We start from the raw sequence: 15954 nt of genomic DNA, 5'->3' as shown, positions 1-15954 counted from the left end.
AAATCTACGAAACACTGTAGCTTAATCGTGGGAATATTGTTTGGCAGCCTCACCAGCTTAAAGGGCATAGAAGTTGAGATGATTTTCTAACTCATTTACAGATAGATTTTTCTTCCACCTTTAAAGTAGTTCCTATATAATACTTTTCTGAGGAGATGAGTGACAGCACTGCAAAGAGATTCATGTTTCATGGTCATTTAGAAGCACATTTACAGAAATACATGCACCTAACTGCTGGAGGAATCTTTTAACCACTGCCTTGGCTATTTTTTACACTTAAATATTTGCTCTGTTTTTTTTGTTCTTTTTTTTTTTAGTGTCAAACAAGTGGATTCACGAGCGAGGACAAGAGTTCAGGAGACCGTGTGGCCTGACGGAAGTGGACTGAAGTTTGACCCTCACCCATGCAACATGCAAACACACACACACACACACACACACACACACACACACACACACACACACACACACACACACACACACACACATACACAAAGACCAGCCCCTCCGTAGTGCCTTAATTCTGGCAATGATGAAACACAAGACAATGTCCAACACTACATAAGCATCCTCTGGCTCAACTTGTCAATAGATTCAACACATGTTTTGTTAGGAAGTTCTGACTAGTGAGTGGGATGTACAACCATCAAAACATATTGAAATTGTGAAGAAAACTTAGGCAAAAGGTGTCAGGTTATCAAGATTTATTTCAGTTTCATATGCACATTTTATTAAGATGTGAAAAAACAAACTTACAAACTTTGATTTCCATGCATTTACCATGGTTTGGCATAAGAATCATAAACTGAATGAAGACTTTTTTGATTACAAAAAAAACTGCTCTTAAGTTGACTTTTGCCTCTGTAGTGTAAGGGTGCAACAGAACAACACATTTCCAATTTTTGATGTCTACCGGAGTGCCAGCTCCAACATACGTTCGATCCAAAGTAACCATCAGTTTTTTAGGGGGAAAAAGGTACAAATGCAAATTTTTGTATCTTCATTACTGACCCTTCATCTTGTGATTAAAAATTACACGATCTTCTCCCTTTTTATTCTTCATCATTTGCATGGGAAACTTTTTTCCCTTCAAACCTTACTGAGAAATACATTTTATCCAAATCTTGTCCATTACATTTTTATTTATATAGAATTTAAATTATTACACTGTTGTTCCATTATGTGCTCTGTCTCCACAAGATTGCAATCAAGTCAATAAACAGTGTCTTTTATTAAAATGTTTTGTGTCTTTTTACATGATCTCTCATGCTGTAATCAAACAGGATGATTTATCTGACAGACTCACTTCTGAATATATTACTTTTCTGGTACTAGCATTTTCCTGTGACTGACAGCCTTTCCTGAAACTTAGTAAATGCATTTGTTGAGAACCATACTAGTGAGTTTGCAGGTTTACATGGTGATGCATTTTAATTTCAGATTGTTTTGAAACAAAAACAGATGTTTGTGATTGGACCAGCTTTAACTCAAACTAGTAATGTGCTGGTATTTTGGAAAAAAATTGTTGACATAAAAAAAAAAACTATATTGCCAAAACACAACAGCATGGTTTGCAAAGTGGTTAAGTCTGATGTAAAGGATACATGATCTTTAAATAAAAGGTACCAGTGATATGCAAGAAATAGAGTGCTTGATTCATTCTATAGTAACAGCATCTCCAGACACTCATATTAGGAATGAATTGTGAGCCAGCTGTGTATGAGGAGCCCACCAGGGTACAGACCAAGCCAGTTCACACAACTAACTGAGCAGGAGTTATATAAAAGGCCTGAAACCAATGTACTGGTTGTTTTGCAATAAAGCAAACTTGACACTGCTTGGTCCATGCTTCCTGGCACTCTACTCCCAATCCTACTTGAGTAATTGTATCCTCAGTAATAAGTAGAAAATGTGTAGCTCGCTGCAGATCTGTCACTCCATGGTACTGAAAGGGGGCCCATGAAGTAGCCACTCCTCTACCTCACACACACCAGTAATTGTTCTTAGAGTCCAGTGTGAAAAACATACTTTCCCCTTCACAAAAACCTCAATGAACACACATTACTGATTATTAAGTCATTGGTGAGAAATGGAGGAGTACAATAATTTAAACATAATTGGGCAGAAACTGAAATAAAAGCCAATTGATGCTTTTTTTAAATACATAAATATTATTATTCTCCTTCACAGTGCCCTCAGTGGTCATACTGATGTATCACCCATGAGTGAAAAATGAAGGAGGGCAAAGAGCAAAGATCTCACCCTTCATGTGTCGTGCTGGGATGTAATAAAATGCAAAACCTCAGCCTACATAACTGCATCCGTCTTTGTGTGACACATTGCATTATACTAGGCCCTTCTTTTTTTTAATGAAAGATACGCTGTACATCTGTTAGATATGTTTATACGGGTCAACTTACTGGGTTTGCAAAGGAAGCATATGGAATTAGTTAAAGGATCACTGTGTAAGATTTACTGGCATCCAGCAGTGAGGTTGCAGATTTCAGCCAACACCCCCCCCCCCCCACACTCCCCTTTCTCCTTCCAAGTGTGTAGGAGAAGCTATGATGGCAGTGAAACCTGAAAAAAGCTCTATGGAGTCAGTGTTTTGTTTGTCCATCCTGGGGTACTGTAGAAACGTGGCGGAGCATTGGGCTCATTGGAAGAGGACCTGCTTTACTGTATGTATATATAAAGGGCTCATTTTTAGGTAATTAAAATGCAATGATTCTTGTTTTAATGTCATCATAAACTAATGAAAACATACTCATGTGCTGACATCTACGAAGTAGCTGATGATCCTACTTAGATTAGATTAGACTGCCTTTGTTTTGACAGTCCTTATACAGTAAATATTAAATACAGCAAATATTTAATGTGTGATTCGATTAATCGTCTGCTAATTGCAGAGCACTTTTTTAGATTTCTGCTTTTGCTCTTTGAGTTTGGATTCAGTTCTTATCCCGCTTAGGTCTCTAGTTGCAAGTTTCAGTGTCTCTCAATTGTGTTAAGAAGCCATGTAGTCCAGCCCAGGTTTTTCCTTAATCACTGAAATGACTCTGCACAGGCCTGGTACACTGCCCCCCATTGATGTATTTACTAGCCAACAAAGAACCAAATTATGAAGCAGTTAAAATGTCTTATAGGCTACCAATCATAAGTGTATCTGTGTGTAGATGTTTTACTAATACCTTAGTCTGTCATTTTCTAGGAGGCATGGCCAGTTTGGGCCATACTTTTTATAGGGCAAGTAAAGATTGTTTTGGCGATTATGTGTTACTTCCAGCTACCTTTTGTTCTATCGCTGCAGTTTTGGACGTAATAATAAGTTAAGCCAAGGGTTAACTGGTGACTGTAACTTACCCAATGGTGTGAATGTCAGTGTGAATGGTTTGTCTGTCCATATGTCTGGGGCCTGTGAAAGACTGTTGACATGGTCTAGTCCTTACTAGCAACAAGAGGAGAACTACATTCATTCATTTTTATTTACAAATATTTCTTGCAAATGCTGTTCAGTATGTTACTTCTCAAATTCAAAACCACTGCTCATCGGAGCAGACCTCAGGATTGTTATTGTGAACTCTACTTTCCACTCTGGTCCATACTGAACATGGGAAGACCACCTTCCACTCTACTTTTCACCTTATGCATGGAATGAATTACAGAAGATTTTGAAACTTGAATGTCTCATCCAACAGGCTGACTATAAACTTTTAACCTCAAGTGTACAGTACCAGTCAAAACACTTAACAGACACAGAATAAGAAATTGTGTCTATACTTTCGACTGGTACTGTAAATAGATCAATAGACAGGTTAAATAGATGTGAAAATGTAACTAGTTGTTATCCTTCTACACCAATGTAGGCAAAATGAATCATCTTTGGAGTTATTCATACTGGCCATGTTTTTCAGTTTTAGTTTTAACTCAACACTCATAAATCTTCTTCACACCCGCTGTGCACTGTTGGCACTTCGCCTGAGTGCAGTAGGGAGCAATAATGTAAACTTTGTGTGCTACAGCACTGGGTCCATGTGACTGCTTTGCTCAGGCTCAGGGGACCTATGGGCTTGGTAAAGAATGACTGGATCTGGAATGTGCACTGGATGTCATGCTGATATTATTGAGAAACATGGAGCTAAACACGTTTATGCCACCTGCCCAGAGTCATGACCTGACTGGGGTCCAAGGGAAGTGCAAGGTGGTGTTATTAGCTTATTGCATATGTTGAGAGGGATTAAGGGGGATTTGGTGATTAGTTTGGTCAAAAACAACTGAAAGACATTCTGCATTGAAAAACAGACTAAATAATCTGAGAAAAAAGAAGACTTCAGCGTGACAATACTGCCTGTCTTTTGGACTGTAAATTCACTTCCCAGAATTCCTGGCAGGATATTCTGAGGCTGCATTTCATTAGTCGTTCAACATGCCCTCATTGATTTCCCGTCAGCATTTACCCTTGGGGGAATCCCTGCCGACATGACAAGTGTCGTTCCAATTCTCAAAAACAAAACTAAAGTGAACTTTATGAGGTCAACCCTTCAAGCACTGAGGGAGCAAGTTCAACAGTGGTCACTAACATGGATGTATGAAGAGAACTGGACATAACTTTGGAGGCAAGGCCCATTCATTTGTATGAAAGTTTCTCTTTGGCACATGAAGGCATGTGCACCAGCTAACTCGAATTGGGATAAAATTGTTAAATCACATGGCTTTTCTTGACTTTCAAAATGTGATTCTTAGTGGATCAAATTCTGATTATGTCAATGTGTGGGGGTTATGATGTTACAAATTTGTATCCACTGATCTACAGAAGTCTCTTTCACAATGTAAATCTATGGGAAAAATCCTTTTTGAGCAAGCTTGCATCACATGACATAATTAGACGGTGTGGCCGCTAAGTCAAATTTGCTTCAAAGCCCAGCGCTGTTCCTGTATCCAGTTCTCTATCCATGGTCACTCAGTGCTGCAGATTAACCACTGCGCATCACAGCTTCTTGACATTTCCTCTATGACATCAACAAGCTGCTGTTTGCAGTAATTAAAACAGATGTTGGCTGTCCTTACACCTTTATTTTTAGAAAGAATTTGCCCAATAAATGAATGTGACTTGGAGTTGTTTGCAGTGGAACGCATTGCTTTCCTTTTAAAGAGGTCTTTGAGAATCATGTTTGTCTCTTTAAAATCACGGATTTGTACTGTGGTGTTTTATTTCTTTTTCTATTAATTGTCTGTAATCATGTCAAAATTTAATTTTTTCTTCACTAGAAAGTTATAATTCACCATTATTTGTTTTTATAACTACCTATGTTACTGAAGTTTGCTGTTTTGCACACAATTTTTACATTGTAGTAATGTTTTGCAGTAGTGTTTTTTTTATCGTTATTATGTGATTTAAGGGTCAGAAGAAATTGTGGAGTTCCTCATTACGTTGAGTCTACGGACTGCAGGGCCAAGGGCATTGTATTTACATTCTTTGTTCCAAACATACAGAGCTGATATACATAATTATAGTATTGTATGTGGAACAGTGGAAAACAAAATGTGTTATGAAAATACAACCGATTGTAATCTACCGTACAGGGACACCAAAACCAAACAGACTGTAGCTCTTTGTAAGATTTTGCAGTCTTGGTTTGCAGCTATCCTGGGTTGCAGAATTCATACGGTATATACATAGTGAGAGACATGGACATGATGAAATATTAAACTTAAAAGGGAGTGTTTTCTTACCACTGTCGCTAAGTGCTTGCCCATGTGGGAATTTTGGGTCTCTTTAAAATTAAAACCTGAAAAGTACGGTTTAGAACGTGCTCTAGGTGTAAAGTGCCTTGAGATGACTTTGTTGTGATTTGGCGCTATACAAATAAAGATTGATTGATTGATTGATTGATTGATTGATTGATTGATTGATTGACTTCAGTGCAGCACTTCACTAATTTATCATAAAACTTATCATTATTAATTATTGTGCTGGTTATAATTGTGTCACACAAGAGTGTAAAAAGCTGTAGTGGGTTGAACTTGTTCTCACAGACTGAAAAGCTACACTGAGACATTTATTATCACTGTGGCGTCAATCATCACCAGAATCTAAAAAATCTGTGAATTAGTTTTGGTAGCAATTGAGTGTATCCTTTGTCACACAATGTAAGCAGCCCTTTATGTCCAGGAAAGACACAGTAATAAGTAGATTAAGATATTTGTCAGCTGAAAGCACTGACAGATTTTCACAAAATGTTTACTGCATGTTGACTTGAATTATAATTTTATAGCAGACTAATTAAAGAAGTACTTTTTACTGTACCATTGACATTCCTACTTCACCCTGGATGTTTCCCCCCAGACTGAATGGAGGAAAACCCCCTTTTAAATTTAAATACTTTATACACCTTCTTTCAAAAGGAGATGTCAATCTAAACTTGTATTAGTGGCTTAACTAATGGTTTATTGATATTTATTTTACTAATGTATTATAGATTATTGTCAGATTGATTGTCAGATTGTGGAAAATCCTCCCCCAGGATCAAATTGCTTTGCTTTTTAGCCACATCTATTGTCGCTTGACCACTAAGCGCTTTTTTGTGAAGAGAACAATCTTCAATTCTCTTGTGGATTTTACAGGGAGCCAGTGAAAAGAAGCTAAAACAAGAGAAATATGATCTCTTTTCCTAGTTTTTGTCAGTACATGTGCAGCAGCATTGTGGACCAGCTGGAGAGTCTTTAGAGACTTGTTAGGTATGCATAGACTTTTTTTTCTGTATCTTTTTGAGATGAGATGTGCTTAAAGTCCTTGAAATTAGTTATATGTGGGAATTGAAGGGCCAAGTTTAAGGCACAATAACTTCTGCTTTGTCTGAACTTACTAGCAGAAAAATTGCAGGTCACCCTGGTTTTATTTCCTTAAGGCATGCTGACGTTTAATTAACTGGTTGGTTTCATTTGGCTTCACTGATGAATATAATTGGGTATCATCACAAAGCATATATATGTTGAATAGTATTGGTCCATCTATGTGTTAGCCAGCAGTTAGTTATTAGTTTGGTATGTTCATTTTAATGCATTTAAATGCAACTTGGTTCACAAAATCCATTAGAGGAGAAGGTCACTCATTTCATAATTCATGCATAAACCTTGGTTAGCTGTTGGTCTGTATACTTCCCTGGATTCCCCTGGATTCATCTCCCTAAGGGCACCTGATGTTCAAAATTAATCCATGTTCCTCGTTAACACTGAATCAATTTAAAGAACAAAGCTTTACAAGTTCACGTGTTTTATTCTTATAACTACATAGTATGTAAACTATTTATTGTTTATGTTTTCACAATCGTATAGCTCTGCATAGTAAGTTTATCTTCAGAGCAGATTCTAAGAATATGGACTCAATGTGCTTCACAAGTCACAACAAGAAACTAAAACGTTCCAGGAATAAAGAACAAAACTTGACCTGGGAAACCTCAGAAAGATGCCTTCGAAGGTCCCCTTTGAGCCCTGCAAATGTAATGCTATAATCCTGTTCACAACGAAGAATCTATCCTGCCCTGATGTCTTCTTTGGGAACACGAAAATCAAACACAGTAAAAATCTGGAAATTCTAGGACTGTGCATTGGCAGAAAACTCCAGTGGACCAGCCAACTAACATCTGCAAACGTGTGGGACAACGTCTCGGAGCACCGCGGAAGCTGGCCAACAAGCTTGACTGAGGCAGAGCCAACGTCTACAAAACCCACATCAGGAGTGTAATGGAGTACTCCTGCCTTGCCTGGACGAATGCCTCATAAACAGTTCTTAATGAGCTAGATAACATACAGAAAAAAGGCATTGAAGGTTATTGGTGTGGTTGAGAGAACAATTATTACCACAACTGTCCTTTATAAAATCCCCAATTGCCCAGCAGACCTGAAAGCGCTACTACCCTCAGCTGATGTCCCAGGTCAAAACACCTGGAGGTTACTACCCTGCCATGCCTTGTCACTCCCCAAGTCTAACCCCAAATGCCTTGACAGGAACTTTCTATACTCTGCTGTAACAACATGGAACAGCCTTCCCCCTGCTATTGTTGGACAGATCACAAAAAGTAGTGTTCATGCCTTCAAGAAGAGTCTGAACAAACACCTTCTCAGCGCAAGTCTGCTATCCTAAAGCCTAAGGACTTTCAAACATTCACAAACCAGTTTTAAATTCCTTTTTATTTGTTCACAGCTTTGATGGCTGTTAATTCTCCTGTTATTCATATCAATTCCTAATAAAACCTGTAATTACCAACCAATGCCCTGCTCTGACTCTTAATCTATCTAAGATTGCCAGTTCACACCCATAACAGTTTAATTAACACTTTTCAATGTTTTGACATATTGCCCTAGAGCCACAACAGGAGCCTGTCAAAAAAAGTCAAACTCGTAATTTAAAGCACAATCCTGTCTCATATAGCACATTGACCTCAGGCTACCTGGTCAAAATGAATTAAATTTCCTTTCAACTTATTATGATCATTTTATTATGATGACTCCATAGACAGTTACACATTTTCTTCTTTAGGGTCCATTTCAATACATTCAATATGAAATAAAGTAAATTATATTGCATTAAAGTGCCATGTCTCAGCCTTAACTTGTGTAGGTTTACATTAATATTGAAAGATTGTTTTTTTTAAACATGTTTTGCCCGAGATAGTCAGTTTGCCAGAATCAACATCTGAGTAAACTTAAGAAAACAGGTGTGTGCAGAAAAACTAGAAAAGGCAGATGAGCTGGTAGACAAAGGAGCACAAATTTGGTGGATGACCATAAAAACCATTTGTATGATAAATAAAATCCCCTTTGTGACTGCACAACAAGACAAGAATGCCCGGCATGTTTCCTTATCGACAAATCTTTATGATGATAGCTTCAGGGCATTCACCTTGAGATGCAGCCCCACACCCCAAGAACATAAAACCTCAAAGTAAATAGAAATTGACCATTTTCTCCACTACACAAGTCAACATTTTGGAAGCTTTTGCTTTGTCCTATACATTCTTCTTGTTGATATTTCCAAACAAACTATATTGAGAAAAGTATTAAGCCATTAGGCATGGTCATGAGAATGTGGGGGTTTCCATCGTACAGATCACACATACTTTTGCAGCAGTCAACCAGCAAATGAAATACATTGTTGGTGGATTGATAAAGACAAAGAACCATAATTTGATAGGTAGTTTGAGGGTGCATTTTATTATTATTATTGTTGCTGCCTTTGTACTAGACAAATGTTGACAAACTGTTGTCATAAAATCCCGGGTTCAATCGGTTGAGGTCACAAAGGTCCTTTATTCAGACTATATGATAAGTCACAAAACTACAATTGCTCGCACAGAAAAAGAAATGATTTAGTGTGAAACTGCTTGAAAAGGGATGGCAAATATTAGAGGTTAAAATAATTTTAATCTGACAGCAATAAGGGGCCTGAAACATGCCTGGGAGCTGTTGTCAGGCAGCCCAACATTCCATAGTAATTTTGCATTGTGGTTGTTGGTCTTGTGGTTGAGTTAAAAAAAAAAAAAGATTTATGTCTGTAACTGTCATGGGTTGGGATATAATTTAAAAATACATGTTAATACAATAAAGGCTATTTGCACCCAGTACAATTAGAAGTGTATGCTATTTGCACCCCAGTAGGCTACAGGAGTGCATGCTGTCGGAGGGGAGCGTCTGGAGATGTGCTGAAGACTCCTGTATCCCACCGGGACAACGGGATAAATATACGTCGCTGTTCTCTTCTGTACTATATCATATAATAATTTCTGTCCGGTGAGAGCTATCACTTCTCGGCGTGAGAAATGTCAGGTGTGGCGTGTGAGCGTGAGAGCAGCTTGAAATACGTGTCTCACGGCCTGAGACTTCATAGGTCTGAAATGTATTTGGTAACCATGGCAACCATAGATCTGTCAAAATTTCATTCCCATCATATAACAAACTGAAGGTTGTAAATTCAGACATTTTCGGGTTGTATGCATTTACTTAACAAGTGAAACTGTAGCAAAGTTTTTCAGCTGAAAACATTATCAACATATATTTATTAACAATATAAATGCTGCTGCAAAGACTCAAACCATCGTCTCCTGCACTTACGACAGACACGATGCCCGTTACGCCACCGCTCCGGTCCTACAAAGTAATGTGACAGCCCAATATGTTTGCTAATACGGAAGATAGATATTGGCGACAAATAATTTCTGACTGATAACTGACGCTTGAATGCATTCACTGAGGAAAGATCATGAAAATATAATACAACTTTCCCGCCAGAAATGTCTTTAGAACAAACATTAGAGATGAAACCTTTCTAAATTCGCCCTTTTCTGCTGGCGTGGAAGATGAATGTCTGCCATGTTTTCACGTTGTTATACGTCTAGGGTGCAAATAGCTCAGCTGTGTGGCCGAGGCTATTTGTACCAGGGGTGCAAAGAGACACTCCGTATAATAAAACTTCACACATATTTTGTCAAATCTTTTGAGTGGCTTTTTGGCTAAAGATTTGCTTTCAGATCACAATTAATCACTTTACTCAGCCTCGCTTTGGAGCTTGGTGCTGAATCCTCAAAAATAAAAATCTACAAGATAATTCTTTGCCAGTTTGCCTACTAAAGAGCAACATTTGCCCAAAACTCCTGAACATGTAATCATATACTAAAAGGCCGCAGAAAGAGCTAACCACTGGGCCTCAAACGCTGATAGTGGGTGACGGAGCTGTGAATAAGATAAAAGATCTGTGAGTCTGACTGATATGTGCCGGGTCCAGGCTGCAATACTGATACCGATAATGTTCTCCCCCAGGAAAAGTCAGGGCCCTATGGAGTTCAGGTAGCCTTCTCAATCCCTGTGTTGACAGGTAACAGAAGAATAGTTAAACTGGTGAGAAAAAAGGGTTCAATTAAATCTGGCAATTTATTAAGTATAGCATGTCAACCTCGAAATATACCAGTGTCTCCTGCTATCTCCACAAGATTAGCTCTACTCAATATCAGATCACTAGTCAACAAATCACTGTTAGTTAATGACGTCATTATGACCTATGATCTAGATTTTTTACTTCTTAGTGAAACATGGCTGACTGAATCTAGCTGTTGTGCTATTCTCAATGAGGCAGCACCAACAAATTTTAGTTTTATGAACAAGTGCCGAACTGGTAAGAAAGGCGGTGGAGTTGCTGCCATCTTTAAATCTGTATTTCAATGCAGGGAAATTACATTAGGTTATTTTAGCTCTTTTGAATATCTCTGTTTTTTATTAAAAGGTGATCCAAAAGTTCTTTTTTTAATCATTTATAGACCTCCAAGATACTCAGGAAAATTCATTGATGAGTTTGCTGAACTGCTGTCAGTTATCTGCACTGACTACAACTTTTTTATCATAACAGGGGATTTTAACATTCACATAGACAATAACATGGACAGTAATGCCAAAGAACTCTCTGCTCTACTTGACACTTTTGGCCTCTTGCAACATGTGAAAGGGCCCACACACACTCGAGGCCACACTCTGGATCTGGTTATCTCTAAAGGTGTTGACATTTCTTCTGTTGATGTTAAGGACTTGGCTCTTTCTGATCATTTCTGTGTGTTCTTTGACTTACAGATCATTCCAAATGTTCAGTTAACCTCTGTGTCTGTTAGGAGAAGGTACATAAATGAGAATACCAGTGCAAAGTTTATGGAGGCTATAGCTATGTCACCAACTGTGAGTGCAGAGTCAGTAGATGAACTCCTGGATAATTTTAACTGGAAAATCTCAAATGTCATGGATGCTGTTGCACCTATTAAAACTAAAACTAAGACGACATTGATCAGAAAGAAAACACCGTGGAGGAACACTATGATGGTAAAGGCTTTGAAAACAGAATGCAGAAAAGCAGAGCGTAAGTGGAGAAAAAGTAAACTTCAAATTCACCTTGACCTCTACAAACAAAGTCTTTGTCATTTTAACTATGAGTTACTCAAAGCTAGACAGCGACACTTTTCTGAAATTATTAATAAGAACATCAACAACACTCGCACTCTGTTTGCTATGGTTGATAAGCTTACAAACCCCCCTAAACAGATAGCTCCAGAACTCCTTTCCACAGATAAATGCAATGAATTTGCTTGCTTTTTCAGTGAAAAAATACAGTCCATAAGGTTAAATATCAACACAAATCAACAAAACAATAAAAAGACGCAATCCCTAAGACCTCCCAGGAATAACTCAACTGCGATGTCAGAATTTAAAACAGTAGACCAAAAAACCATAGAGGAAACAGTTCAGCATCTAAAACCATCAACATGCTGTCTTGACACAATGCCATCAGACTTTTTTAAAACTATTGTGAACTCTGTCCAAACAGATTTGCGACAAATAATAAATAGCTCACTTCAATCAGGCACGTTTCCTAAACCCCTAAAAGTAGCTGCCATTAAGCCACTCTTAAAAAAGAGAACGCTGGATGCTTCCATGTTAACCAACTACAGACCTATCTCAAATCTTCCTTTTATAGCCAAGATCATTGAGAAAGTGGTTTTTAATCAACTCAGCAATTTCTTGAACTCCAGTGGCCTTTTTGACAAATTTCAATCAGGCTTCCGACCACATCACAGTACAGAAACAGCTCTTATTAGAGTGTTAAATGACATAAGGTTAAACACTGACTCAGGCAAGGTGTCAGTTCTGGTCCTGTTGGATCTCAGTGCTGCGTTTGACACTGTGGGTCACAGTATACTGTTGAACAGGTTGGAAACTTGGGAAGGACTCAGCGGAACAGTCCTAGAATGGTTCAGGTCCTACTTGGAGGAGCGGAGTTATTTTGTGACCATTGGAAGTTATGAATCCGATCGAGTGGCTATGACATGTGGAGTTCCTCAGGGGTCAGTTCTTGGACCCCTTCTGTTCAGTCTATATATGCTGCCTTTGGGTCAAATTCTGCAGAACTCTAATGTAGACTATCACAGTTATGCAGATGACACGCAGATATACCTAGCACTGTCCCCGGATGACTACAATCCAATACAGTCATTGTGTCACTGTTTAGAGCAAGTAACAAATTGGATGAACCAAAATTTCCTTCAATTAAATCAGGACAAAACTGATTGTTTTTGGAAATAAAGAGAAGAGGATTGCTGTCAGTAAACATCTCGAGTCACTCTCTCTAAAAACTAGCGACCAAGTCCGAAACCTTGGCGTGCTGATAGACTCAGATCTGACCTTCAGCAGTCATATCAAATCAATCACCAAAACAGCCTTCTATCAGCTTAAGAACATATCCAGAGTGAAGGGTTTTATGTCTCAAACAGACCAGGAGAAGTTGATTCATGCTTTCATCTCCAGTAGACTCGACTACTGTAACGGTCTTCTGACTGGACTCCCACAAAAAAGCATTAAACAACTGCAGCTCATTCAGAACGCTGCAGCTCGAGTTTTGACCAGAACAAAGAGATCAGAGCACATTACTCCAGTTCTAAAGTCTTTAGACTGGCTCCCAGTCAGCTATAGAATAGATTTTAAAGCTATGCTACTGGTCTACAAATCACTGAATGGTTTAGGTCCAGAATACATGAATGACATGTTAGTAGAATATAAACCCAGTAGAGCTCTGAGATCTACTGACTCAGGTCAGATAGTGGAGCCCAGAGTTCAGACTAAACATGGTGAAGCAGCTTTTAGCTGTTATGCTGCACACAACTGGAACAAACTACCAGCAGAACTGAAATCAGCCCCAACTGTGAATAATTTTAAATCCAGGTTAAAAACACTTCTCTTCTCCTGTGCTTATGATTGAGCTCTTTCAAAGCACTTTACATTTTAATCTTTCATTTGCACTCTATGTCCTTTTAATGATTTTAAAGCAAATCATTATTTTATGCTGCAATCTTATTTTTAATGCTCTATTATAGTATTTTATTTCTCTCTCTTTCTATGTTTCTGTACTTTGTTTTTATTATTAGTGTGTGTGTGTGTGTGTGTGTGTGTGTGTGTGTGTGTGGGGGGGGGGGTATGTACGTGTGTACTATGATTGGGTTGTATTTTTATTTCTCAAATTCCATGTTTTTATTTTTTTTTAAATTTTTTCTGTTGAATGTTTGTTTTATGTAAAGCACATTGAGTTGCCACTGTGTATGAAATGCGCTATATAAATAAAACTGCCTTGCCTTGCCTTGCCTATAATGGGAGTGCTTTCCTGCTCATCAGCATCAAAAATGCAAGAATGTAATCTACTGTGAATCTTATAAACATGTCAGTCCAAAAATCAAGAAGTTGAGAACCTTCCTCTGCATCTTGTGACATGGATTTATTATACCTACTCATGATGGAAGTCAAGACATTTTTAGTGTAAAGTGGGAAGTGGATGCTAAATTCACAAGTCAAGGCTGCAGAGGTAAAGATCAGCCCTCTAAGATTAAAATAATTAAATAAATCCACCATGCCTGTGTCTGTACTCACAGCTGTGTGTATATGTGCCAGTGATTAAGTGTGTACAGTTATGGCTCTCATCTTCTCTGTCCATTCATCCAGTCTGAAGTAAAAACCACATCAGACGCAAATTATTATTTAAACCAGAGTATTTTTATTTTATTAAAACATGGGTTCAGGCGATAGATGAAAAGTCACAGCAGCACAAATGTCTGAACCAAATTTCATGACAATCCATCCAGTAGTTGTCGAGACATTTCAATAAAAACCACAAATGTGAACCCCATGATGCTGGTACAAACAAAGTCAGGGCATTACGAAAGTTATTAGAATGAATCCTCTAGGAACCATGAATATATGTGCGAAATTTCATCATTTTGCATCCAAAAGATTGTTGAGATATGTCAGTCTGGAGGAAAGAGGTGGACCAACTAATGACCCCCAGAGCAATGCCACTTGCATGACTAAAAACTGCAGTGACCAAAATAACATTGAAACACTAATCCCTGTTTATTGGTGTACCCATAGATTGCATACAGTAGACAAAATACAAAATAATGCTTGAAAAAGTAAAAACACATGAAAAAGCATAAGAATCTTGCATAAATGCTGATAAAATATATTCATTGTTGACCAGTAATCCATTATAAATGACTAAATATGGGCTGTACCCATGGTCAATATCATATCATATGCACAAACACACCTCTTCAATGACACTCTAACTACTGCAGCAATTGTAGATCGATGTTGTTAAAAGGCACTTACTATAGATCATATACATTATATCATAGGTACATTATGTAAAGAAGTACAGTATATAGCACTATAGGGTGTACACATTCCAAATATGACAAATGAATGATTTAGATACAAATATACTACACAGGGCAGTGAATGATTAAACAAATATAGCCAGTGAATGCTATGAAATACAAAAAGAGCTAATGTATGATGCACAATAAAACAACAACAGCAACCACCATAAGTTCACTCAAGTTACAAAAACAGGGGGGAAAAATCATTCCAAAAACACACACATACAAAATGCCAGATGTCAGATGGTGATCAACAATCTGACATTTGTGATATACTGTAAGCATGTGTAGGCTTTAAATGGTGCCTATGTCTCAGAACAGATTTAGCATCCTTGCACAAGCCACATTCTGGAGCAACAAATAAAATCCATCTTAACAAAATGAGACAATTTCAGTGAAGTCAAATACTATTTTGCTGTAAAAGTTAAAGTTAAACCAACTACTGCATCATGGTGACAGGGCGAAAATTACCCACTGTTATTCCTACTCATAAACTAAAGCTGTTTATCACATTCCCAGGGAGCTTCAGAAGTCTAGGAAGTAGGTTTAGAGTAATCTGTCAGCGTTTCAAATGTAGTACAGAGACAGAGGTGAGAAATCACCCTCTGAGACATGTTTTGGAATGATTTTACAATATCATATTGCCCATGATAAAACCTGTTTTATTTGAAGCAATATAAGTAATTCAGAATAGTGTACTTTGCAGCGGCTTTTT

General features: G+C 37.9%; 1 protein-coding gene across 2 annotated transcripts in view; it reads left to right on the top strand.

Moving 5' to 3' along the window:
* The window catches only part of LOC133993806 (prolyl 4-hydroxylase subunit alpha-2-like), a 29429-nt gene extending 28961 nt beyond the window's left edge, over positions 1-468 (top strand). For both annotated transcript variants that reach the window (XM_062432897.1, XM_062432896.1), the window contains one exon: positions 318-468. In XM_062432897.1, coding sequence (XP_062288881.1) covers positions 318-388 — 71 coding nt within the window. In that variant the 3' untranslated portion in view covers positions 389-468. The remainder of the gene's footprint in view (positions 1-317) is intronic.
* Positions 469-15954: the final 15486 nt, after the last annotated feature.

This window comes from Scomber scombrus, chromosome 14 (genome assembly GCF_963691925.1).
Source record: "Scomber scombrus chromosome 14, fScoSco1.1, whole genome shotgun sequence".
NCBI classification, from domain to species: domain Eukaryota; kingdom Metazoa; phylum Chordata; class Actinopteri; order Scombriformes; family Scombridae; genus Scomber; species Scomber scombrus.
This window is presented reverse-complemented; position numbering and strand designations above follow the sequence as displayed.